The 24191-nt window shown below is 54.4% G+C and overlaps 1 protein-coding gene across 1 annotated transcript; it reads left to right on the plus strand.

The window, feature by feature from the left end:
• Positions 1-18503: 18503 nt before the first annotated feature.
• Positions 18504-19436, plus strand: LOC310923592 (olfactory receptor 14J1-like; the record flags this gene model as incomplete). Its single annotated transcript, XM_083885537.1, has 1 exon — positions 18504-19436. The coding sequence occupies one exon, from the start codon at positions 18504-18506 to the stop codon at positions 19434-19436; it is 933 nt and encodes a 310-aa protein (XP_083741663.1).
• Between the last annotated feature and the right edge of the window lie 4755 nt (positions 19437-24191).

Here is a 24191-nt window from a genome sequence, read left to right on the forward strand (position 1 = left end):
CAGTGATATCCTGGCCCTGTGAAATCTATAACAAATCTGTCCCACAGATAACTGCCCCAAGACCTGCAAGGTTGGTTCTCTTGCTGAGAGAGAGCCTCCAACAGGGATCTTTTAAGAACATCTCTCTGGTTTTTTTTTTTTTTTTTTACTTCTGCTTCTCCTTGGGCATATCTGCAAATAGATTTGGACCAATACTGCACATAAAATAGATGACTGGTCTCTGACAATCTCAACTGCAGCATCCTTGGAGGGGCATAAAAACTGGTCTTAAAAATATCCAGAGGTAAAATAATCCTTTATTTATTTTTTTTTTAACTAAGATCACTCAAAAATTAAAAAGAGAAAAATTCCCGCCAGAACAAGCTGTTAATTTTTCATAATTTATTGAAACACTTTATTCAAAATTATTGAAACACTTGGCTCTCAGTGTAGGCTTTTCCACTGGAAGACTCTTCTTGTCTTGAAATTAGGAGTTTCAATATGAAAAAAATATGTTAATGCAGCATGAAAGAGAGGTGCAAAATACTGCCTGCCCATGGCTCTTCCTACCTCGACTTCAGTGCCAGCAATTAATATAAAAGAAAGAAAAATTTTGGGAAGTAGTCTATTAGAGTGGAAACTATTTCTCTGATTGCTATGGAGGCTAATGACTCTTAGGGTTTAATCTGGTTGTTTCTCACCCGAGATTCCAAAGCTGGTGGCTCGTGTGGGCACAAACGGAGTGATTTTCCCTCTTGACCTCTGAAGGATTTAGGGTCTGCTGTCTGACTCTGTGTCTCTGTGTTCTGTGCTGAGCTCAGTGCTCGGTGTTCGGCGCAAGAATGATGAGGAGTCTCAAGGTCTTGGTTTTCTTGGTTTCTTGCATTGTTTATTAATTCTTATCTTACAATTCTCTGTGTCCGGCCATGGTGTTCTCAGCAGCCTGGACACGAGGTGACTCCCCCCTGTGATGGGAGGTCGCTACCTCTTATACAGATAACTACGTACCCATTGTTTACAATTCTGTGCCAATGCCTATCACCTATACTAACAGAGTCATGTCTACTATGACCCAATCCACTGAAACTACTTTGTGCCCACGTCACTGCAGAAGATGGATGCCAAGGGAGAAAAAGAAGAACCCAGGGGGCACCGCCCTAAAATCTCCTTTTTGTCTCTTTGCATCTACATTCTAAAAACCCAAAACTACAAAATCTTCTAAACGATGATAACTGCACTACTGTCTGTCATACATTTATGACTTGCAATTATTCTCTGTTTGATGTTTTTCACAAGGACCAAAATCAAAGCCTGTGTCTTCCTGGGCTCTGTGCCAGGCAAATCCCCCCGCACAGACCCCAGACCCTCTTTCTCGAGTCCCAGGCCTCTCTGCCGAGGTCTGTGACCGTCCAGGGCGCCCAGAGGGATGCCCTGGACTCGAACAAGGGAGAGCACGGCAGGGAGCGAGGGAAGGAGATCGGGAATCGGGGATCGCGGTCCCCGCGCCCAGTCCTGCTCCGCCGGGAGTGGGAGCCGCAGCCGCGGGAAAAAATGGATCCGCTTTGGGCTGGCGGGGCTTCCCCCGCTTTGGGCCGAGCCCGGCGGGTTCCCGGCACGGTCTGAGCGCGGGCGGCGGGAGTTGAGCACGGCCCGGCCTGGGGGTCCCGCGGGGCGTGGCCGAGGAGGGTCCCGGGGGATGCCCGGAGGGATCCCGGGCAATTCCCGGGAATTCCGCCGCGCGCTCCCGCCGCGCTCCCTCGGGCCCTTCGGGATCTGCCCGGCGACCGGTGACGTCACCGAACACTCGGGCTGCCATTGGCGGACGGCAAAGAGGCCCCCCCCCCCCCCCCCCCCAACCCGCCAATCCCGGGCGCCGCCATCCCCCCGGACCCCCATTCCCGGCCATGGGTTCCCCCTGCACCCCCTGACCCGGCACCGACAGCCCTGCGCCCCTTTCCCGGACATCCCGCCTCTCCCTGCCCCCAGAGCCCCCTTGGCCTTGCCCCACAGACCCCCTGGGCCCCTATTCCTGCCTTGCCCGGGACCCCCTGGGCCCCTCCCTTCCTCAGCACCGGGGACACCCGGGGCCCCCATTCCCAACCATCCCGGGTTTTCCCACCTTTGCATGGGAGTGGGGACACCGGGGACCCTTGGAGCTCCCTTTCCTAAGCACAGGAACCGCTTTAACCCCACCCGTCCCACATCCATCCTTTTTATGCCCAACTCCCCTGAACCGCTGCTGGGGAGGGACTTGCTGCAGAAATTGGAAGCAGAAATTAAATTTAAAAAGGGGAAGGGTCCACAAGGAATTCCTGAATCTAAATTTGTCCAAGTCGCTGCACGTTTTATACAGGAAAAATTGGATGCAATCCCTGCCCAAGTGGAAAATGTGGCCAATCCAATAGTGGGGGCCAGGGGTGTCCCAGGAAGATCCAAGGCAGCAGAACCAGTGAGGATTGCACTCAAACCAGGAGCCACAGCAAAGGGAAGGCAAAAACAATTCCCTTGGAAATCAGAGAGCTGGAAGGGATTGGCACCTGCAACTCAAACATTCCTGCAGCCCGGTCTGTTAGTGCAATGGGAGCCCAAATCCAACAGCCCAATTTTGGCCATTGAGAAAGCAGATGGGGAGAGTTATCCATTAGTACAAGATTGAAGAGCAATTAACAAAATACCGAGGACATAAACCCAATAGTGGCCAATCCCTACACCCTTCTGACCACACTGACAGACGAATTAGGGGGGTTTACTGTTGTAATTGCCTTTTTCTGCATTCCTGGGCATGAAAACAGCCAGGAGCTCTTTGCTTTGGAGTGGGGAAATCCTGAGACAGGGAGGAAAACTCAGCTCACATGGACAGTTTTATCACAAGATTACAAGAACAGCCCCACAATATTTGAAAACCAGCTAATAAGGAATTTAAAGACTGGAAAAAACAAGAACCAGAAGGAATTATTCTTCAATGTGCAGATGACATCCTGAGTGCAGCCAAAACTAGAGATGGTTGCACACGACTTACCCTAAGTTTATTACACTTTTTGGGAGGGAGTGAGTCCAAAGTTTCTAAAGACAAAGCACAGATGGCCAAGGGAGCAGGAGTTTACTGGGGCCTGGAGATCTCCCGTGGACACGGGCAGCTGAGCAAAGAAGGGAAAGAAGCCACCTGTGGACTCCCAGAGCCCCACACTGGGAGAGAGAGGCAGCTTTCCTGGGAATGGGGGGGTGGTGTCCTTTGTGGAGGGCTGATTATGGACTGCTGGAAAAACCCCAACATGGGGCAGGAAAAGCAGCTGAGAAAAGAATTATCCTGTGGGCTGAGAACACCAGAGCAGCATTTCAACAGCTGAAACACTCTCTAGGGCCAGCCCCAGCCCTGGCACTGCCAGACTTAACTGAGCCTTTGGAACTTTTCACAGCCCACAGACGGAATCTGGCTCTGGGGGCACCAGCACAGCCTCGGGAATCCACGGAGGGCTGGGGCCACTTTTCCAGACAGACAGACAATGTTCCCCAGGGCTGCCCAGGATGCCTGAGGGCTGTGGCAGCCACACTCCTCCTGATGCAGGAAGCCCAAAACCTCCTCCCTGGGCGACACACTGCAGTGTCTGTACCCCATGCCCTGTTCCAGCTGGGCTCAGGGCAGGGACAGGGCACTCCCCTGGCGCTGCCACGGGCACAGCAGAGCCGGCCTGGGGACAGCATTGGCATTGATGGGCCCTGGAATCCCAGCAGGGATTGCTCCTCACCTCACTGCTCTCATTGCATTGCTCATCCATTCAAATCATTTCCCCATGGAATTCCCATGGCAGTGGGCTGGGGGGGAGATCCAGCCATGGAATTCTCACCTGACTGGGATGACAGTGAGATCCAGCCATGGAAATTCCATAGGAATTCCTGTATTCTCAAGTCTCCTCATTTTTGAATCCCACATTCCCATGGGAATTCCCCTTCCCCTCCCACACCCACCTTTGTGCTCCAGAGCCTCCCGACCATATCTGATGTCTTTTCGGGGCCCTTCCACACAGGTGTGTCCCAGGTAATGCTTCATCTGCTCCACCAGGATCCCTTTGCATTCCCAGCACCTCTGGGTGATCCAGTGGCACCGTGGGACACTGCAAAGCTCCTGGATCCCAGCTGGAAGGAGATGAAATCCCACCCATCGTAGCCGTACCTGTGGGATCCATGGATTCTTCATTGGACAGGAGGTCACAGCTGGAAACCACCTGCACCGTGTGGAGACCTGGGAACGAGGAGAGAAGGGACCCATGGAGTCGTGTCCCAGCCCCACAGAGCCCCTTGGAGCTGCCTGGATTCACATTCCAGCCCCACAGATCCCCCCAACCCCAGAGATCCCATTGCAGCCCCTCAGAGTCCTCCATTCCCTCCATCCCCTGGTTATCCCAATGTCCTGGGGCTGGTTATCCCAATGTCCTGGGTCTGGTTATCCTAATATCCTGTCTCTGGCTATCCCAATATGCCAGGTCTGATTATCCCACAATATTTTATTGTTGACATAAAAAAATTTCATGTTAACATTAAAAAAATTAATATTTACTTATAGTAATTCCAGCAAATCCCTTCCTGGTAGATACAGTAATCTATGAATGCCCTAGTGTTTCTCAAACTTGTATTTTAATGTTTTACAAAAATATGATTTTTCAGATGGGCCAGTTGCTTCTACTACTGTGACATAATCATCTTCTATAGGCACTAAACCCTTTTTCAAAGCAGAATATGTTGCTCCAGTGTCAACTAAAAATTTTACTTCTTTGCCTCCTCCCCCAGCTTCCCAGCTCTGGCTATCCCAGTATCCCAGCTCTGGCTATCCCAGTATCCAGCTCTGGCTATCCCAATATCCAGCTCTGGCTATCCCAGTATCCCAGCTCTGGCTATCCCAATACCCAGCCCTGGCTATCCCAATATCCCAGCTCTGGCTATCCCAATACCCAGCTCTGGCTATCCCAATATCCCAGCTCTGGCTATCCCAATATCCCAGCTCTGGCTATCCCAATACCCAGCCCTGGCTATCCCAATATCCCAGCTCTGGCTATCCCATATCCAGCTCTGGCTATCCCAGTATCCAGCCCTGGCTATCCCAATATCCAGCTCTGGCTATCCCATATCCAGCTCTGGCTATCCCAGTATCCAGCCCTGGCTATCCCAATATCCAGCTCTGGCTATCCCATATCCAGCTCTGGCTATCCCAATATCCCAGCCCAGCTCCTGCTGCCATCCCCGGTGTCTGCGGCTCCATCCGGCCCCGCTCGCTGTCCCAGCGCTCGCAGGGGGTCCCGTCCCCGTCCCCACAATCCAGGACTGGGGGACCCCCGGGCCGGGCTCCGACAGCGCCACTTCCAGGGACTGCAGGGAGTGGGGAACTGGGGGGACACGGAGATTTGGGGGAGCTGAGGGGCTGAAAGTGGGAGTTTGGGGATCCAGGGGGGTCAAGAGGCCAAGGAAAGGGGGGACTGGAAGAGCTGGGACAGCTGAAGGAGGTTCAGGGGCTCCGAGTCAAGGCAAGGGGGTGCAGGGACTGGGAGAGGTGGGATGGGGTGTCCAGGGAATCCTGTGCCCAGCAAAGGGGGTGCCAGGGCTCCTCAGTGTGAGGAAAGGAGGGGCTGGGAAATGCAGGAATGGGTGCCCAGGGGTCCCAGGGAGAAGGAAAAGGGGGGTCTGGGGGCTGGGAGAGGCGGGGTGGCCGGGAAAAGGTTGTGTTGGTGCCGGATCAGGGGGTGCAGGGGGGTCTCAGGGCAGGGCAAAGGGGTAAAAGGGCACCTGGGTTCTCAGGAATGGGGGTGCAGGGGGGTCTCAGGGTCAGGGAAATGGGGAGCAGGGACTTGGAGAGGTAGAAGGGAGTTCCAGGGGGTCCTTGAGCCCAAGAAAGGAAAATTCAGGGTTTCCCAAAAAGGGGGAACCAGGGTGGGGACACTCAGAGTGTTTGGGAAGGGGGAGTTCAGGGAGTCTCTGGTTTGGAAGAAAGGTGGGGCTGGGGGTTGGGAAAGGCAGGAATGGGGGTCCAAGGCATTCCTTACCATCCCAAAGTCAAGCACAGGGGAAGTCTGGAGGCTGGGAGCCATGGGATGGCCGGGAAAAGGGGAGCAGGGGGTGCTGGTGTTCAGAAATGGGGGATTCAGGGGGTCCCTGTGCAGGATAAGGGGAGCAGGGGGGTCCCGGGGCCGGGAATGGCGGGTCAGGGTCCCGGGGCCGGGGGTCCCACTCCCCCTGGCCCCCCCAGGAGCGCCCCCAGCCCCAGCCCTGGAGCCATCCCGCTGCTCCTGCTCACTCCCAGCAGGATCCCAGTAGGATCCCAGTACAGCCCAGTCACTCCCACTCCTGGCATTCCCCCCGAGCCCCCGGGGATCCGGGGGATTCCTGGTGGCCACGGCGCTGCCCAGGTCACCAAGAGGCGCCGGGAACAGGAGGAGATCCAGGCTGAGGAAGTGACAAATGCCCTGGGGCACTCCTGCCTGGAATGGCTCTGGAAATGTGTCAGATATGGGCGGGAGGCACTGGAGCATAAAGGGGGGGAGGGCAGAATTCCCGTGGGAATGTGGGATTGGGAAATGTGGGATTTGGGAGGGCAAAATTTGGGAACATGGGAATTCCCGTGGGGCCTCCAAGGATGGACCCCACTGCTGTCCCATTCCCATGGAATTCCATGGGCAGATCCCATCCCCATCCCACTGCCAGGGAAGCTCCAGCCCAGATCCCCCCCAAACCCATCCTGGGGGTCGCCCTGTTCTTTGCCCTCCCCACCCCCCACAAGACTCCTGGGGGTCCCCCCATGACCCCCCCGGCCCCCCCAAACTCCTCCTGGGTCCCCCCTCATCCCCCCACGGGGATTCCTGGGAGTCCCCCCGTGTCCCCTCCCCCAGGACTTTGGGGGTCCCCCCGACCTGTCCGTGCCCCTCCCCCGTTTCTGCCCCCCTGTGATGGTGGGGGGTGGGGGCCGAGTGCTGGTGCCCCCCTGCCTGCAGCAGATCCAGCGCTGGGGGCACTGCAGGGGCTCCCTGGCCATTTGGGCTCCCCTGGGATTTGGGGTGACCCCCCGGGCCCCAGGATCTCCCTGAACACGCTGACGCTGCCCGGGCACAGTGAGAAGGTTCAGACCCAGCTCGGGGTCCCAGCTCTGTCACCGGCCCCGCCCAGGGACCCCCAAACCTTCCCGGGACCCCCAAATCCCCCCTGGGACCCCCAGCCCCCCCCGGGGCTCCGCTGCCGGAATCACCGGGAGTGGTGTTGCCCTTTGAAGGGGAGTTTTCCTGGGAACCCAAAACAGGCGCCTCTTCAAGCGGCCATGGCAGAGAGAATCCCAAAAATCCACCCCGGGTTGGGGGGGGGGCAAAACATCCCCCAGAGGGGCTTGGAACGGGGGTCCCCTATAAAATGTCACCTGCCGGGGGTGATGAGGTGCTCCCAGCACAGCCCAGTCACTGCCAGTCCTGGCATCCCCCTGGGCCCTCTCTGCCTTCCGACCTTTCCCGGCTCCATCCCCGCTCGTCCCGCGGGCTGCGAGGGGTTCGGGAACGGGGCAGGAGGAGGAGGGAGGGAGGAAGAGGCGGAGCGGCCGCGGGAAGCGGGAGGAAGAAGAGCAGAGGAGGGAGCGGGCGGCTCCAGCGCTCCCTGAAGCCGCAGCAGCCCCGGGACCATCGGCCTCATCCCGCAGGTGCCCGGGGAGGGGGAGCTCGCCCCAAATATCCCGGGTTTGGGCTCCCTGGGCTTGGGGTTTTTGGGGGGATGTTTGGAGCTGGCAGGGCTCCAAAGGCGAGGCGCAGATGGCCCTCGGGGGGACATGGGGGGGTCCCCGGGAGGTGGTTTTGTTTGGTTGGTTTTGGTTTTGGTTTTTGGTTTTGATTTGGTTTTGTTTTGGGTTTTTGGGGAGTTTTTTTGTTTGTTTGTTTGTTTGGGTTGGGTTGTTGTTTTTTGGGGGGAAGGAGGTTTATTAGTAACCACACACCCCCGTGTGGTTCCAGTTTCCTTGGCACTCCCAGTATGAGCCAAGTCATTCCCAATTATTCCCCAGTATGGTACAATTTGCCCCACGCAGGGTCCCAATTGCTCCCAGTTCCTCCTTCTTTCATCTGCTGTGTTCCCAGTTCTCCCAGTTACCCCTAGAAAACCCCCATCACTCCCAGTATGATGCCAGTCTCTCCCAGCAGGGCCCCAGTCACTCACAATTGGTCCCAGTTCCCACCAGCACATTCCCAGTGGCTCCCAGTGTGGTCCCAGTCACAACCTGCATGGTCTCAGGCACTCCCAGTATATCCCAGTTGCCCTTGTAGTCATTGCCAGGCACTCCCAGTTCCCTCAGCGTGGTTCAGTTGCCCCCAGTTTTATCCCAGTCCCTGCCAGTACCTCCCAGTTGTCACCAGTATGCATCCTGTCATTCCCAGTTGCTCCCAGTGTGTTCCCAGTTGACTCTCAGGATGGCTCTGGTGGCTCCCAGTAACCCCAGTCAGGGTCCCATCACAGAATCACAGAATGTGTAGGTTGGAAGAGACCTTCAAGATCATCGAGTCCAACCCAGCCCTGACACCTCAACTGGATCAGGGCATCGAGTGCCACATCCAGTCTCTTCTTAAACACATCCAGGGATGGTGACTCCACCACCTCCCCGGGCAGACTATTCCAGTATTTAATCACTCTTTCCGTGAAAAACTTCTTCCTACTATCCAACCTATATTTCCCTTGTCACAGCTGAAGACTGTGTCCTGTCCTTCTGTCAGTTGCTGCCTGGACAAAGAGACCAACCCCCAGCTGTCTGCAACCCCCCTTCAGGAAGTTGTAGAGAGTGATAAGGTCACCTCTGAGTCTCCTTTTCTCCAGGCTAAACACCCCCAGCTCCCTCAGTCGTTCTTCCTCTGGCTTGTTTTCCAAGCCCCTCACCAGCCTCGTTGCCTCCTCTGGACACGTTCCAGCGTCTCAAGGTCCTTCCTAAACTGAGGGGCCAGAACTGGACACAGCACTCAAGGTGTGGCCTCACCAGTGCTGAGTCCAGGGGAAGAATGAGCTCCCTGCTCCTGCTGGCCACACCATTCCTGATCCAGGCCAGGTGCCATTGGCCCTCTTGGCCACCTGGGCACACTGCAGGCTCATGTTCAGCCGCTGCTGAGCAGAACCCCCAGGTCCCTTTCTGCCTGGGCACTGTCCAGCCACACCATCCCCAGCCTAGAGCACTGCAGGGGTTATTGTGGCCAAAGTGCAGGACTTGGCACTTGGACTCATTAAACTCCATCTTGTTGCACTCTGCCCACCCACCCAACCATTTCAGGTCTCTCTGCAGAGCCCTCCCACCTGCCAACAGATCAACAAATGTCCCCAGCTTAGTGTCATCTACAAATTTACTAATGAAAGACTCAATACCCGCATCCATGTTGTCAATACAAATACTGAACAGAGCTGGCCCCAGCACAGACCCCTGAGGAACACCCCTGGTGACTGTCCCCAGCTGGATGCAGCACCATTCCCCACCACTCTCTGGGCCTGGCCATGCAGCCAGTTCCTAACCCTGCAAAGAGTGCTCCTGTCCAAGCCCCGGGCTGCCAGCTTATCCAGGAGTGTGCTGTGGGAGACAGTGCCAAAGGCCTTGCTGAAGTCCAAACAGACATCCACAGCCCTTCCTGCATCCACCAGGCAGGTCACCTGGTCATCAAAGGAGACCAGGTTGGTCAAACAGGACCCACCCCTCCTAAACCCATGCTGGCTGGCTCTGACACCCTGGCCATCCTGGAGGTGCTGTGTGATGACACTCAATATAAACTGCTCCATTACCTTTACCAGGTACTGAGGTCAGGCTGACTGGGCTATAATTACTGGGATCCTCCTTCCCACCCTTCTTGTGAATGGGTGTCACATTGGCAGCTTCCAGTCACCTGGAACCTCAGCAGTGAGCCAGGACTGTTGGTAGTTGATGGAGAGTGGCTTCACAAGCTCATCTGCCAGCTCCCTCCTCACCCTGGGGTGGATCCCATCTGGGCCCAGAGATTGATGAACATCCAAGTGGCTCAGCAGTTCTCTGACTGCCTCCTCCTGGATAACAGGGGCACCATTCTGCTCCCTGGCACCATCTACCAGCCCAGGAGGGCAGTTGTCCTGAGGACAAGTCATCTTCCCACTGAAAACTGAGGCAAAGAAGGCATTAAGCACTTCTGCCTGCTCCTCATCTGCAGTTACTAAGTTCCCTCCCTTTTCCAACAGAGAGGAACGGTTGGCCTTGCCTTTCCTTTTACCATTGATGTATTTATAGAAACATTTTGTATTGTCCTTTACAGAAGTTGCCTTTTTAAGTTCAAACTGAGCTTTAGCCTCCCTAATTTTTTCCTACATGCTCTAGCAATCCCCTGAAATACTTCCCAAGGCACCTGACCCTCCTTCCAAAAATGATGCATCCTCTTTTTATTCCTGAGTTCATCCAAAACCTCCTTGCCCATCCAGGCTGGGCATTTGCCTCGTTGACTCATCTTTCAGCACACAGGGACAGTCTGTTCTTGTGCCCTTAAAATCTCTGTTTTGAAGAACACCCACCTTTCCTGGACTCCTTTATTCTTAAGGGCTGCTTCCCAAGGAACTCTCTGAATGCGTCTCCTATATAGGCCAAAGTCTACCCTCTGGAAGTCCAATGTAAAAGTCCAATTGATGTTCCTCCTGATTTCACCAATTATCAAGAACTCTATAATTTCATGATCACTCTGCCCCAGTCGTCCTCCAACCACCACATCTTCCACCAGCCCATCTCTATTTGTGAACAACAGATCCAACATAGTCTCTCCCCTGGTGGGCTCACCTACCAACTGTGACAAAAAGTTATCACCCATGCACTCTAAAAATTTCCTGGACTGCCTCATTTCTGCTGTATTAAGTTCCCAGCAGATGTCTGGCAGGTTGAAGTCACCTACAAGAACAAGGGCTGATGATCCTGAAACATTCTCCAGCTGCTTATAGAATAAGTTGTCCATCTCTTCCTCCTGGTTGGGTGGATGATAACAGTCTCCCAGTAGGATGTCAGCCTTGTTGGCTTTCCCCTTAATTCTCACCCATAGCCATTCAACTGAATCTTCATTTGTTTTAATACCTATTGCATTAAAAGCGTTCTTATCATAAAGGGCCACCCTCCACCTCTTCTCCCTTTCCTGTCTCTTCTGAAGAGCCTGTAGCCATGGAGTGCAGTGCTCCAGCTGTGTGAGTCATCCCACCACGTTTCTGTGATGGTGACTACATCCCAGCTTTGCTCTTGCCCCATGATCCCCAGCTCCTCCTGTTTGTTACCCATGCTACGTGCATTGGTGTACATGCCCTTCAGCTGGGCTACTGATTTCAGCCCTAACTCAGGCTTAGCACCCTTGGGTCTGCTTCCAGGCAGCCCAGCTGCATCCCCTTCCCCCTTCAAACCTAGTTTAAAGCCCTCTGAATGAGGTCAGCCAGTTCCTGAGCTAAGAACCTTCTACCCTTAACAGAGAAGGAACCACGAGCTTGAGCACTCCCTGAATTCACAGCCCCCCACCCGTGGGATCATCACCCCCCATCCCACAGGTGACCAGGGAGGGGGAGCTGGGCCCAGATATCCTGGGGGGTCTTTGGGTTGGGTTTTTTGGGAGGGGATATCTGGAGAATGGAGAACTCCAAAGGTGAGTGGAAAATGCCCCTTGGGTGGACATTGAGGGGTCCCAGTGGGCAGCTGCTGGCAGAGGCAGCCTGGAGGAGCAGAGCCCTGTGTCCCCCAGGAGCCCAAAGTGGGGAGCCCAGAGAGGGGGGAGCGCCGCGATTGGCGGGACCCTCAACAGCCTGGAGAGGGGCAGGGGGGACTCCTTGGACCCCCTGCACCCCAAAGCAGAGAATAAGGGGAGAAGGGACCCCAAACCCCCGCCATCCCTGTGGGGGGAATATGGAAGAAGAGGAGAACTTTTCTGACTCCTGGGACTCCCATGAGCCTGAGGAGGGCAGGGACTGAGTAGACAGAGGACCCCCATTACAAGCGTGACCCCCAGCAGGTGGAAAGGGGAGAACCCCCGAAGACCAAAAGGAGAGACCAGAAACAGGGAAATGCTGGGAGGCATTTTCGGGACTGAATCTTGGTGTGTGGGAGGCGTTTATGGACCCCAGATGCCCAGTGACTTCTAGAGATGGACTTGGGCAGAGAGGCCTTCAAACTCAACATGCTCATCCCTTGTTTTTCCACAAAATAGGATTTGTCATTCCCAAACCTTGACTGGATGGAGGAGGAGGCTGCAAGGAAGAGGAAAATGTCCCAGGACAGCCAGGCAGGTGAGGAAGAAGTCAGTGCCCCTTTCCCCCTCTCTCCTGCTCCATCTCCCAGCCCAGCACGGCCCCCGGCTGCAGGACAACCCCACTGCCAACACTGTCATAACAGGGATGGACTGGGGGGATCTCCTTCCCATTCCCTCTGGCACGGAGGCAAATCCCATCCTCTCCTTGTCCTTCCTCCCCCAGACAAGGAGCAGAGGTTGGAGACCAGGGAGGACAAATCCCTACAGCAGAACCTCATGGAAGAGGCTGTTTCGAGCAGCTCCACAACACAGGAATCCAAAAGGGAGGAAAAGCCTCAGAAATCCCAAAGGAGGAGGGGCTCCAAACCCATCCAAGAGTGCTCTGAGGAGGAAAGACACTCCCTGTGCCAGGAAGGCGGCTGGAGATCGAGCCAGAGCTTGGAGCTGGTGGCCTCTGAGCAGCTTCATGATGGGGAGAAGCCCCACAAGTGCTTGGAGTGTGGGAAGAGCTTCAGCTGCAGGTCCCAACTGATCAGACACCAGCGGATCCACACTGGGGAGAGGCCCTATGAGTGTCCCCAGTGTGGGAAGAGGTTTCACACCAGCTCCCATCTCCTCATGCACGAGCAGATTCACACTGATGAGAGGCCCTTCCGCTGCCCCGACTGCAGGAAGGGCTTCAAGCGCAGCTCCACCCTTGTCAGGCACCGGCGCATCCACACTGGGGAGAGGCCCCACGAGTGTGGGGAATGTGGGATGAGCTTCAGCCAGAGCTCCCACCTGATCCGCCACCAGAGGATCCACACCAGGGAACGGCCCTACGAGTGTGAGAAATGTGGGAAGAGCTTCAGCTACCGCTCCAGCCTGATCTGCCACCAGAACACCCATGCTGAGGAAAGGCCATACAAGTGTGGGGAATGTGAGAAGGGCTTCAACCGGAGGGGCCAGCTGATAATCCACCAAATGAGCCACACTGGGGAGAGGCCCTACAAGTGTCCCCAGTGTGGGAAGAGGTTTCACACCAGCTCCCTTCTCCTCCTGCACGAGCGGATTCACACTGATGAGAGGCCCTTCCGCTGCCCCGACTGCGGGAAGGGCTTCAAGCAAAACTCCAACCTTGTCACCCACCGGCGCATCCACACTGGGGAGAAGCCCCACGAGTGTCCCCAGTGTGGGAAGAGCTTCACCCAGAGCTCTCACTTGACCCAACACCAACAGAGTCACCGGTAAGGGAAGCCCTGTGAGTGCCCCGACTGTGGGAAGAGCTTCATGTGAGTCTCCAACTCCATCCTCTATCAGAGGACTCACATTAGGAAGAGCTCTGGTGACTCACATTTACCATGATCCATGCGGGGAGGACACCTGTCCCTTTCCCTGCCCCTGGCAATGATGTGAGATGGGATTGAAGAACGTCAGGGTCTGGTCATGGCCCTGTCATTTTTTTTGATCTCATCTCTTGTCATTGCCCAGGGCAGGAAAAGAACCCTCTCTCTCCCTAGGAGAATAGTGTTTTTTCCAGGCAGGAGAAAATACATGGCTGGGAAGAGCGACTCAGTGTTGTTATAGTTTTCCCTGTATATAGTTTGTCTATCCTTTCTGTTATCGTTGTTTCTATTCCTGTTTGTTCCTTTTCTTGTTGCTGTTACCAGTAAATTGTTTTTATCTCAGCCTGGGATCTTTGCCTTTTGTACTTTCAGTGGGAGGCTGGAGGGCAGCCAGGGGCGGCACGGTTTTAGCGGGAGCAGGAAATTGGGGAATCCCATTCCTAAAGCCAGGCCCGGGGAAACCGAGCATCACAGCTGGTGCCAGCCCTGGCTGCCCTGGCAACAGCCTTGGGAGCGGGTCCCTGGCTGGGGGCTGTGGGAACCTCTTCCCTCTGGGACCCAGAGACAGGACTGCAGGGAACGGCTGGAGCTGACTCGGGGCCGCTTTGGCTTGGATCTCAGGAAAAGGTTTTTCCCCTAGAGGCTGCTGGGGCACTGAACAGGCTCCCAGGGAAAGGTCACAGTTCCAGGGCTCTCTGAGCTCCAGCAGCCTTTGGACAGTGCTGCCAGGCCCAGGCTGGGATTGTTGGGCTGTCCTGTGCAGGGCCAGCAGTTGCACTCCAGGATCCTGATGGCTCCCTCCCAACTCAGCCCATTCTGGGATCCCTTCTGGCATCCCCTGGCCCTGGCAATGGGACTGCAAATGGTTGCCATGGCAAGGGACTCTGGCGCCAGGCCTGAGCTGGGATGCTCAAGAGCCCTGTGGGCAGAGGCAGTCCCAGCCATGCCATGGGCACATCCCAGGGCACCTTGGGCTGCAAAGGCACCCATCTGTCACAGGCACTCACGGGGGCTCCACGGTGACACCCCAGGAGTGCCCAGGCTGCCAAAGAGCCGGGATGTCCCAGACACTCCCAGGGCTTCCTGTCCTGGGCACAGTGGGAGCTTCAGGCAAAAGCTTCATTTCTGCATTGGAGAAACTCCTGCTGAGTCCTGAGGTGGAGAAATGACACCCAACAGCCACCGTGGATCCTCAAACCCCTCCAGGATGCCTAGACTTTTAAAATTCAATCTAAAAGAGTAGACTGAGATTGGCTGGATCCAATCCTAGCCTAGACTTTGCCAAAGGTTTATGTGTGAAAGATTGAACAGGTGGAATTGAACCAAAATGCAATTTGTCCTACAGGATAAACGATAGAATACCAGATAGATTTCTCTAAATACAGCTATGACTGATTCAGATCTGGATTTGATAGAAAGATTCATTTACGCCACAGAGTCAATAAAAAACCAGAGTAATTTACTCCACAGTATAGGAGCTCTAACAATTATAAGGAAATATTGCTCTAGGAACCAATTTGGAAGTGAACAGGGCCTTGGTGGGGTTGTTTGATCCCATTACAGGCAGAGCCTCCTGCTCCAGCAGGAACTGCCTTTCCTGTGCCAGGCCCAGGGCAGATCCCACTGCAGGAAAAGCCCCAGGCCAGCCCCAAGACAGGGAACGGCTCGGGCACAAGTGCAGAGTGCCGTGCTGGCAGCTGTGCCAGGGAGAGCCTGAGGCACCAAAGGCACCTTGGCAGCAGCAGCTGCTTCCAGGCCATGGCCAGAAGCCTCCCTTGGCAACCGGGCCTGGTGGCCACCACTGCAGAGCTGCTGCTTCAGGGCTCATTTCTGCCTGGCCTCTGCCCCAGCCCACAGAGTGTCACCTCAGCCCTGACTCTGGCACAGCTGCTGGGCCTGAGCCCTGCAGAGCCTAAAGGTCACCTGTGCCCCCCTGGCTCTGGCAGCCCCTGGGGCAGGGGGGAAAGGCCAGAGCAGGGGCTGCCTTTGGCTGCTGGATGTGGGCTCCAGCAGAGACAAGGAGGAGTCAGGGGAGTGGATGGAGGGCAGTGAGCAGCCCCTTGTCCCCATGCAATCCTGGAATGGTCTGGATGGCAAGAGCTCTGCAGTGCTCATCTCATCCAAACCCTGGCCATGAGCAGGGACATCTTTCAGCAGATCAGGTTGTTCAGAGCCCTTTCCCAGCTGGACTGGAATGTTTCCAGGGATGGGGCATTGACCAGCACTGCCCTTCCCCACTGCCTGTCTGCACACAAGCACTTCCAGGCCTCTCTGCATTTCCCTTGCCCTCACTCTGGGCTCACTCACACACCTCCCAACAACCCACCTGCAGCTTGGAGCTGCAAGGAGTTCAAAGCTTGTCTGTCCTTCAGCAGTTGGTCTAATTCTGCCTTCAGCCAACTCTGGATTTGTGTTTCTTGCAGAACTTCCTGTGTATCTGAAACATTCCTTGCATGGTTCTGCCTTGGGGAAGGGGAACCTCCATGGTGGCACCTTGGCCTTGGCGCACACTTGAAGAGTGTGTCTGAAACTTCGGAGTTTTAGATTGCTAAAAAAGGAAGAAAATCCCTCTCTGACTGAGTGCAGGCAGTTCTCTGAGCAAAGTAGGTCCCAGGTGAGTGATGGGAGACAGGATGGGGTTGGGGAATGTGGAGCAAGGTTGTCCACACTGGGCCAGAGCTCAAGGCACAGCTTCTCTGACCAGGACAGACTTCCTTGGGAGAGACTCTGGGTCAATATCAGTCGCAGAGTGCTGCAATCACCTCTTCTCTAACGAGAAATTTACACTCTTGAAAATAGGAATGTGGGTTTAATAGAAACTCTTTGAAAGCTTCCTCCATAACTCCAGGAAAAAAGGCTTCCTAATGAACTGCACCAGACCAGAGGGAAATCAAGGCACAGCCATGGTTTGTCAGGACTTGCTTGATCCTAATGAGCCCCGTGGTGCATTTGGAGTTGAGCCCTGGAACCTCAGGGCCTGAGAGGAGATTGCACAAACCTTTCCAGGAATCAAAGTCAGAGGAAACACAAAAGTATCTGGAAGCATTAATGGGTCCCAATGAGGTCCATCCCCAATACAGGCTCCTCATGGAATCCTTGGAGTAGAGAATGGGAGGCCAGGATTGCACAAAAACCACTCAGATACTCAGTTGTGGGAAGGAAAATCCAAAGTGCCTTAAACATCTTGAGTATCTCAAAGTATTAATGAGCCCCACTGAGTGTCAATGCAAAGCTCCCAAGGGACTCATTAAAGCAGATAATTGGAGGCCAATTATCACACACAGCACTCAGACTCAGTGTCAAAAAGTAGTTCCTTAATAAACTTTGAGTACTGTGAAGTACTAATGAGCCCCACTGAGTGTTGTTACTGACTCAGAATCCCAAGGGACTTGTTAAAGTAGATAATTGGGGCCATGATTGCAGAAACCTCTCATAGAGTCAGTTTTAAAAGGGAAACTCCAAGTACCTTAAAATAACTAAAATATCTTGAAGCATTAATGAGCCCCACTGAGTGTCATTACTGACAAAGCCTCTCAAGGGACTAATTACAGCAGATAATTGGATTGCACAACCTCTCAGAGATTCCAAGGCAAAAGCAAAACCCAAAGTCCTTTGAAAAACCTGTCACCACTGCCTGCATTTCTCTGCTCTGCCTGGGGTCTGGAGACACTTTCTCTCTCCTGTCCCTCTGTGGGACCCATTAAAACTTCAAGAAACTTCGGAGTTGGATTCTGACCTGGAGTTCTTGAGCAGTTTCATCATCTCCCTCTGATGTTCAGGGCCTCATCACAAGCCCCAAGAGGGTCATTAAAGTCCTTGTGCTGTGTCTGTGCTGCTCAGCTGGGCTGGGCTCCTGGCACAGAGGCAGCTCCTGGCAACCAAGCAGAGCTCAAAACCACATTTCTCTTGATGAGCAGCTCTTCTCCCAGCCCAGCAGGGCTGGGGCACTGCCTGCAGCCACCCCGGGCACAGCACACAGGCACAGAGAGCTTCAATCACTCAGGGCTGGGAAGGGGCTGACAAGTGCCTGAGAGAGAATCACTCCCAGCCCTTGGCACAGGAACCTCTGGCTGCAGGACAATGCAGCTGCAGCTCCTGCAGTCCTCTCCTAAAGCTGGAACATGCCAATGCCTACAGACTCTGTGAGTACATTCTCTGCTTCTCTCCTGTGTAGAGCAGCCAGGGGTGCCCAGGGCTGTCCTGCAGAGCAGGGTCCTGCAGCCCAGGGCGCTGTGCTGGGGCAGGGACTCTGCTGCCTGCCAGGGACAGCTCTGAGCCAGCCCTGGGAGCTGCTCCCAGCACTGGGGGACAAGATCTGGGTGGAAGGAAACATAGCTGGTAAGGCTTGGATGTGTTCTTTTTGTGTGGTGAGGGTGCTGCATTGTTCAGGACTGCTCCCAGAATGATATATAACTCTAGAACATTTCCAAGTAGGTTATTCAGGGAGCACAGCAAGGCAGGGGCTGCAAAAATGGGGAAATCCTGCATTTTAATCAACATCTCTGGATAGCCTGGGTGGGAAATTGCACATAGGTATTCACCTCACGGTTCAGGTTCAGGAAAAAAAAAACAAACATGTTCTCTGAGATCTTTATAAACCAGACAATGAAAGAAATCAGCAGAGGGCCCCTTGCAGGCAGCACCAGAATCACTTTTCCAGCCTCCTCAGGGTTGCTCTGACGTTGCCATCAGAGCCTGCAGAGCCAGAGCTGCCCCTGGGCAGTGCCTGAGCTGGGAGGGCACTGCAGGGCAGAGCTGAGCCCCCAGGGCTGGGCTGGGCTCTGGCAGCACTGGCAGGGCCCAGCCCTGGGCACAGGGAAGCAGCTGCAGGCAGGGACAGCTCCAGGCAGCAGAGCCCTGGGCAGGCAGTGGGGGGAAAGTGCCACCAAGCTGTGCTGGGATATTCAAAGTCCTCTCCAAACTGAACTATTCCATGATTACTCTTTTTACAGATCCCCATGCCAAGACACCACAAATGTCCAACAGCAGCTCCATCAGCCACTTCCTCCTGCTGCCATTGGCAGACACGAGGCAGCTGCAGCTCCTGCAATTCTGCCTCTTCCTGGGCATCTCCCTGGCTGCCCTCCTGGCCAACGGCCTCGTCATCAGCGCCACAGCCTGCGGCCACCACCTGCACAGCCCCATGTTCTTCTTCCTACTCAACCTGGCCCTCAGTGATGTGGGCTTCATCTGCATCACTGTCCCCAAAGCCATGCACAATTCCCTCTGGGACACCAGGAACATCTCCTATACAGGATGTGCCGCACAGGTTCTTTTCTTTATGTTTTTCATGTCAGCAGAGTTTTGTCTCCTCACTGTCATGTGCTACGACTGCTACGTGTCCATCTGCAAACCCCTGCACTACGGGACCCTCCTGGGCAGCAGAGCTTGTGCCCACATGGCAGCAGCTGCCTGGGCCAGTGCCTTTCTCAATGCTCTCCTGCACACAGCCAATACATTTTCCCTGCCCCTGTGCCATGGCAATGCCCTGGGTCAGTTCTTCTGTGAAATCCCAGCGATCCTCAAGCTCTCCTGCTCCAAATCCTACCTCAGGGAATTTGGGCTTCTTGCTGTTAGTGTCTGCTTGGTATTTGGTTGTTTTGTGTTCATTGTTTTCTCCTATGTGCAGATCTTCAGGGCTGTGCTGAGGATCCCCTCTGAGCAGGGACGGCACAAAGCCTTTTCCACCTGCCTCCCTCACCTGGCCGTGGTCTCCCTGTTCCTCAGCACTGCCCTGTTTGCTCACCTGAAGCCCCCCTCAATCTCCTCCCCATCCCTGGATCCTGCACTTTCAGTTCTTTACTCGGTGGTGACTCCAGCCCTGAACCCCCTCATCTACAGCCTGAGGAACCAGGAGCTCAAGGCTGCAGTGTGTAGACAGATGACTGGATGTTTTTGGGACCATTAAATTGCTGGCCAATTTCTGCAAATCACTTGTAATAAAACTTATCTTTGATATTTCTTGTTGGTTTGGTTGTGGTTGTTTTCTCTGTGTTTTACATTTTTAATATTGTCCATTAAGAAAAGCCATTCTTGGTGCCATTTCTCATTTTGTTTCACTCCAATTTCCCTGTGGCCACAAACTGTGCTAATGAAGGGCTGCACTCTTGGTGGCTTTAAAAGAACTGAAGGATCTCCTGGGCAAGATTTCTGCAGAGATGCCCCTTTTGTTCCCTTCTCTGCAGCTGCAGCAGCAATGTCTGTGTGCAGAGCTGGGGGCAGATCAGGGCTGGCACAGCAGCTGTGCCCATGAGCAGCAGCCCTTGGTGCTGCCAGTGCTGCTGCCGTGGCCCTGCCCCGCTGCCCTCCTGGCCCTGGTGTTGCTGTAGGGCCTGAGGGCTCTCAGGGCCAGGCACAGGGCTGGGGGTGGCAGTGCCGGGGCTGCAGCAGGGACAGGCCATGGGCACTGCTGGGGCAGCGCTGACGCCTCAGGGCAGGGCCTGGGGGCTCCAGGCTCCTTGCCCAGGCTCTCTCCAGAACACGCCCAGGCCAATGCTCAGCACAGAAAAGCCCCGTGAGCAGCCCCAGGCTGGCCCTGGGCAGGCTGGGGGCAAACAGCAGGGCTGGGGCTCTGCAAGGGCCCTGGGGGAGACGGGAAGGAGCAGCAGAGCAGGGGCTGATCCATCCCCACTGCGCTGGACACCCCAGGGCAGCGTCCCAGAGCGTCCTCATGCCCCTGCCAACAACATCCCCCCTGGGCAGCCCTGGCCTCTCCCCCAGCTCACACAGGGGCCGCATCCTTGCAGGCACAGACACGGCAGCACTGCCTCAGGAGCCCCTGTTTGCACTGCCCAGAGCAGGCCTCAGCACCCCCATGGTGCTGGTGTGGGGAGATGAACCTGAGGGAGCACAAATGCCATCAGCCCCTGGGGCCAGGAAGGGCTGGGCCACAGCAGGGAAACCACTCAGCTTTGGCGTGGCCTCTGTTGGAGTCAGCTGTTGGAGTCCAGGGCATCCCTCTGGGCGCCCTGGATGGTCACAGACCTCGGTAGAGAGGCCTGGGACTCGAGAAAGAGGGTCTGGGGTCTGTGCAGGGGGGTTTTGCCTGGCACAGAGCCCAGGAAGACACAGTCTTTGATTTTGGTCCAGGTGAAAAACATCAAACACAGAGAAGAATTGTAAGTCACAAATGTATGACAGACAGTAGTGTAGTTATCACCCTGTAGAAGATTTTGTAGTTTAGGGTTTTTAGAATGTAGATGCAAAGGGACAAAATGTAGATTTTAGGGCAGTGCCCTGAGTTCTTCTTCTTCTCCCTTGGCATCCATCTTCTGCAGTGACGTGGGCACAAAGTAGTATCAGTGGACTGTGTCAAAGTAGAAATGACTCTGTTAGTATAGGTGATAGGCATTGGTATGAAATGGTAAATAATAACCATGTAGTTATCTGTATAAAGGCAGAGTGACCTCCCATCACAGGGGGAGTCACATCGTGTCCAAGCTCCTGTGAACATCTTGTCCAGACACAGAGAATTTGGAAGATAAGAATTAATAAACAACGCGAGAAACCAAGAAAACCAAGACCTTGAGACTCCTCATCATTCTCACGTCACACCGAGCTCAGCACAGACTAAGACTCAAAGCCTTCAGAGGTCAGGAGGGAAAAACACTCCCTCAGACCCACACAAACCACCAGCGTTGGAATCTCGGGAAGAAAGAAACCATAAAACCTGAGATTGTTTCAGATGCTTCTGTCCATGTCCAGCTCCTCACAGATGAGTCCCTGAACACACACAGTGGTTTATAGGGATTTATGTTCCCCTCTAATTCACTTGGAGGTGATTTTGGAATCCTTTAGAGGAACATCTGACCAGCTCCTGTCCCCATTCCATTTTATTCTCTCCACTTTGGAGTTGGCCTCCTGGGTTTGACATGGAAATTGGTAGTGTCTCCCCATTCTTCCCTCCACCCCTCAATTGTAACATGTATTAAACACTGCAAATAGCCTCATTTATCTGATGGGGAAGATGAGAGGTGGAGAAAGTTAATAGGATTTGTTTTCATGAACCCTGTGATGGTAAAGAAAAATGTTTGTCATTTTGTGGTGGTGCCATTTTTGTGGTGGTGGGTGTTGGGATTTGGAAGCTTATTTCTTGTTCTTGTTCTTATTATTCATTAGTATTACTTTTCATTGGTAAGACTTTTAAATCTTAGACATTATTACCAATGGCTGGATGTCACTCACTGGGAAGATTTCCTTGCTTTTCCAACCAAGATTAAACTGTACAGTCAACTCTGAGTAGCCAGTGGATTCTAAAGTTGGAAAATCCTGTTAATGGTGAGTTTGGTGTGGTTTGGAGCTGGGGAAGGGTCTCATCCCCTCCCGGAGGTGCCCCAAGCCCGCTCTGCTGCCACGTCTGCACTGGCGGCCCCTCAGGGCTGCCCTGCCCTGGGGACATGGTGGGACCCCCCTCCTGCCAGGGCTGAGGCTCCTCATGGCATCTCATAGCCCTTCATGGCTCCTCATTTTCCCTCACAGCCCCTACACTCCCTGATGGTTTCTCACAGCCCTTCACATCCTTTCATGGCCCCTCACAGCCCCTCACGGCCCCTCACAGCCCCAGGCATGGGGCTCCTCCCAAAGCAGGAGGGGTCGGGCCCTGCTTGTTCTCCTTTCATTTCGGTCCCTTCCCAGCCCTGAGGAAAGAAAGGCTGCAATGGAGCCTTTCCCCAGCCTTTCCCTCTGGGTTCATTGCGGCTGAAGCTCTGTGCTGGCGCTGGCCCCAGCGCCAACATCCCCGCAGCCCCGCAGGCCTTTGGTGTCCCCCCGTGTCCATTCCCTGTCCCCGAGTCCCGCCCGGCTCTGGCAGCAGCAGGAGCCGCAGCGCAGCGGGCGCCGGCCCGGCCCAGCCGGGGCTCCCGGGCAGGAGCAGCAGCAGCGCCGGCCCCTTCCCACCTGCTCCTGCCTCGCCTTCCAAGGCCTTTGTCCACCTCAAGTCGGCACTAGAGCAACAATCACCCACCAACAGCCCTGATTGCTCAGGGCCCGCCTGTGCTGCCCTGACCCAGCCTGCAGAGAAAGAAAGGATCGGCTTCCAGCGCTCTTTTCAGCACTGTTTTACTCCCCCTGAGGTGACAGCAGGAGGTGCTGCTGCCTTTGCCTTGGCAATTGTAGATCATGGCTGCTCTTGCCCCTCTTCTGGTGGCCACTTGAATTTTATCAGTAAAACTGCAATTGCCCTTTTTGATCAGTGCCACCCAGAGGTGCTTTTATGATAGGAAACTCTGGCATCATGAGTAGCAGATCTCCAAATGTTCACAAGTCCCTGAGCACAAAGTTGAGGAGATTTAAAGCCACAAGGGCCACATTTGCAGCACTCAAACACAGCCCTGTTGCTGCTGCTGCTGCTGAAATAGAATCAATTGGCAGAGGCCATCACAGAAATTGCCTCTGCAATGTCAAATAAAATGAAAATAATCCACCAGGAGAAAGAGAAACCAGAACTCCTCGACTCCCTTCATTGCTTCCTCTGAGCAGCAGCAGCAGCAAGTGGAGATGGGCAGAGGTATTTGCAGCTGCTGCTGATCCCAGCTGGAGCCCAGCCTGCTGCCCAGGGCCAGCGGGAACCTGAGCCCAGCCCGGGCAGCTCCCGCAGTGTCGGGAGCTCAGCGCAGGCGGGGCCAGGCCCAGAGCCCCGGGCACGGCCGCCCATTGCGGGGCAGCGGCGCAGGCGGAATGTCCTGCGGCCCAAACCTCCTGCTCCTGCCACACAGCAGCGCCCATCCTTCTCCCCCTGCTCCTCCTCTCCCAGCACGCCACCAATTCCAGCTCCCAGGAGCCTTCCCAAGACAGGGCTCAGGCTCCTCTTTCAGCCTGAGTGTCCCTGCAGAGGAACAGGGCATCTTTCAGGCACTTCCACAAGCTCAGGCTTCTCATTTCATGAGGCATCTGGGAGGAAAATGGCTTTTTGGAGAAAGACAAACACAGAGGGAGTGGATTAGAAATGATTAGAAAAAATGACCCTTCTTCCAGACAAAGTTCCCCAAGTCATTCCCTGCATCTCTCCTTTTCCGATTCTTTCAGTCATCTACTTGGTGACTTTCAGCTTGTTCTGGTGCTTATCATGAACTGACTGTGGTCTCGATTTAGATCAATGCATGAGATGTAGAATCATCTAAACTGAACACAGAAACAAACTCCCTCTGTCAGCCCATTTTCATGCTCTAGATCCCTTTCCAGGTGTCCATGGGCATGTTGGAATGATTATCACACAGCTCTCCACTCCTGGCTGCAGCCTCTGGAGATTCATTCTCTGCATTCAACCAGCCTTGTATTCTCTAACAACTCCTGGTACCCCAGCATGTTTTTTAGAGTAGAACAGTAACAATGAAATTGCACATCTTCCCACTCCACAAGGAAAAAGAACAAGCTGTAAATTTCTCCAAATATTTGATCTGCTTTGCTGCAAGAGTTGTGCTGCACTCATGGTGTGGAAAGCCAAGGGAAGCTGCAGTTGGTGGCGCATCTTGTGACAGAAGTTTGACCTCATTCTCCAGGAAAGGTTCTTGGAAAGAGCAGATGAGACTGTGGAAAAAATTCCTGGAAAATTAAAACAGCTTTCTAGAAGTGAAATGACAATGGAAAGAAACAATCAAAGATGTTTTCTGCTATTGATTTCTATGCTCGCCTTTTCCATGTTGTCCTACTTCTCCATCCCATTCAT

Source organism: Zosterops lateralis (genome assembly GCF_965231275.1).
Source record: "Zosterops lateralis genome assembly, contig: HAP1_HAP1_SCAFFOLD_125, whole genome shotgun sequence".
NCBI classification, from domain to species: Eukaryota; Metazoa; Chordata; class Aves; order Passeriformes; family Zosteropidae; genus Zosterops; species Zosterops lateralis.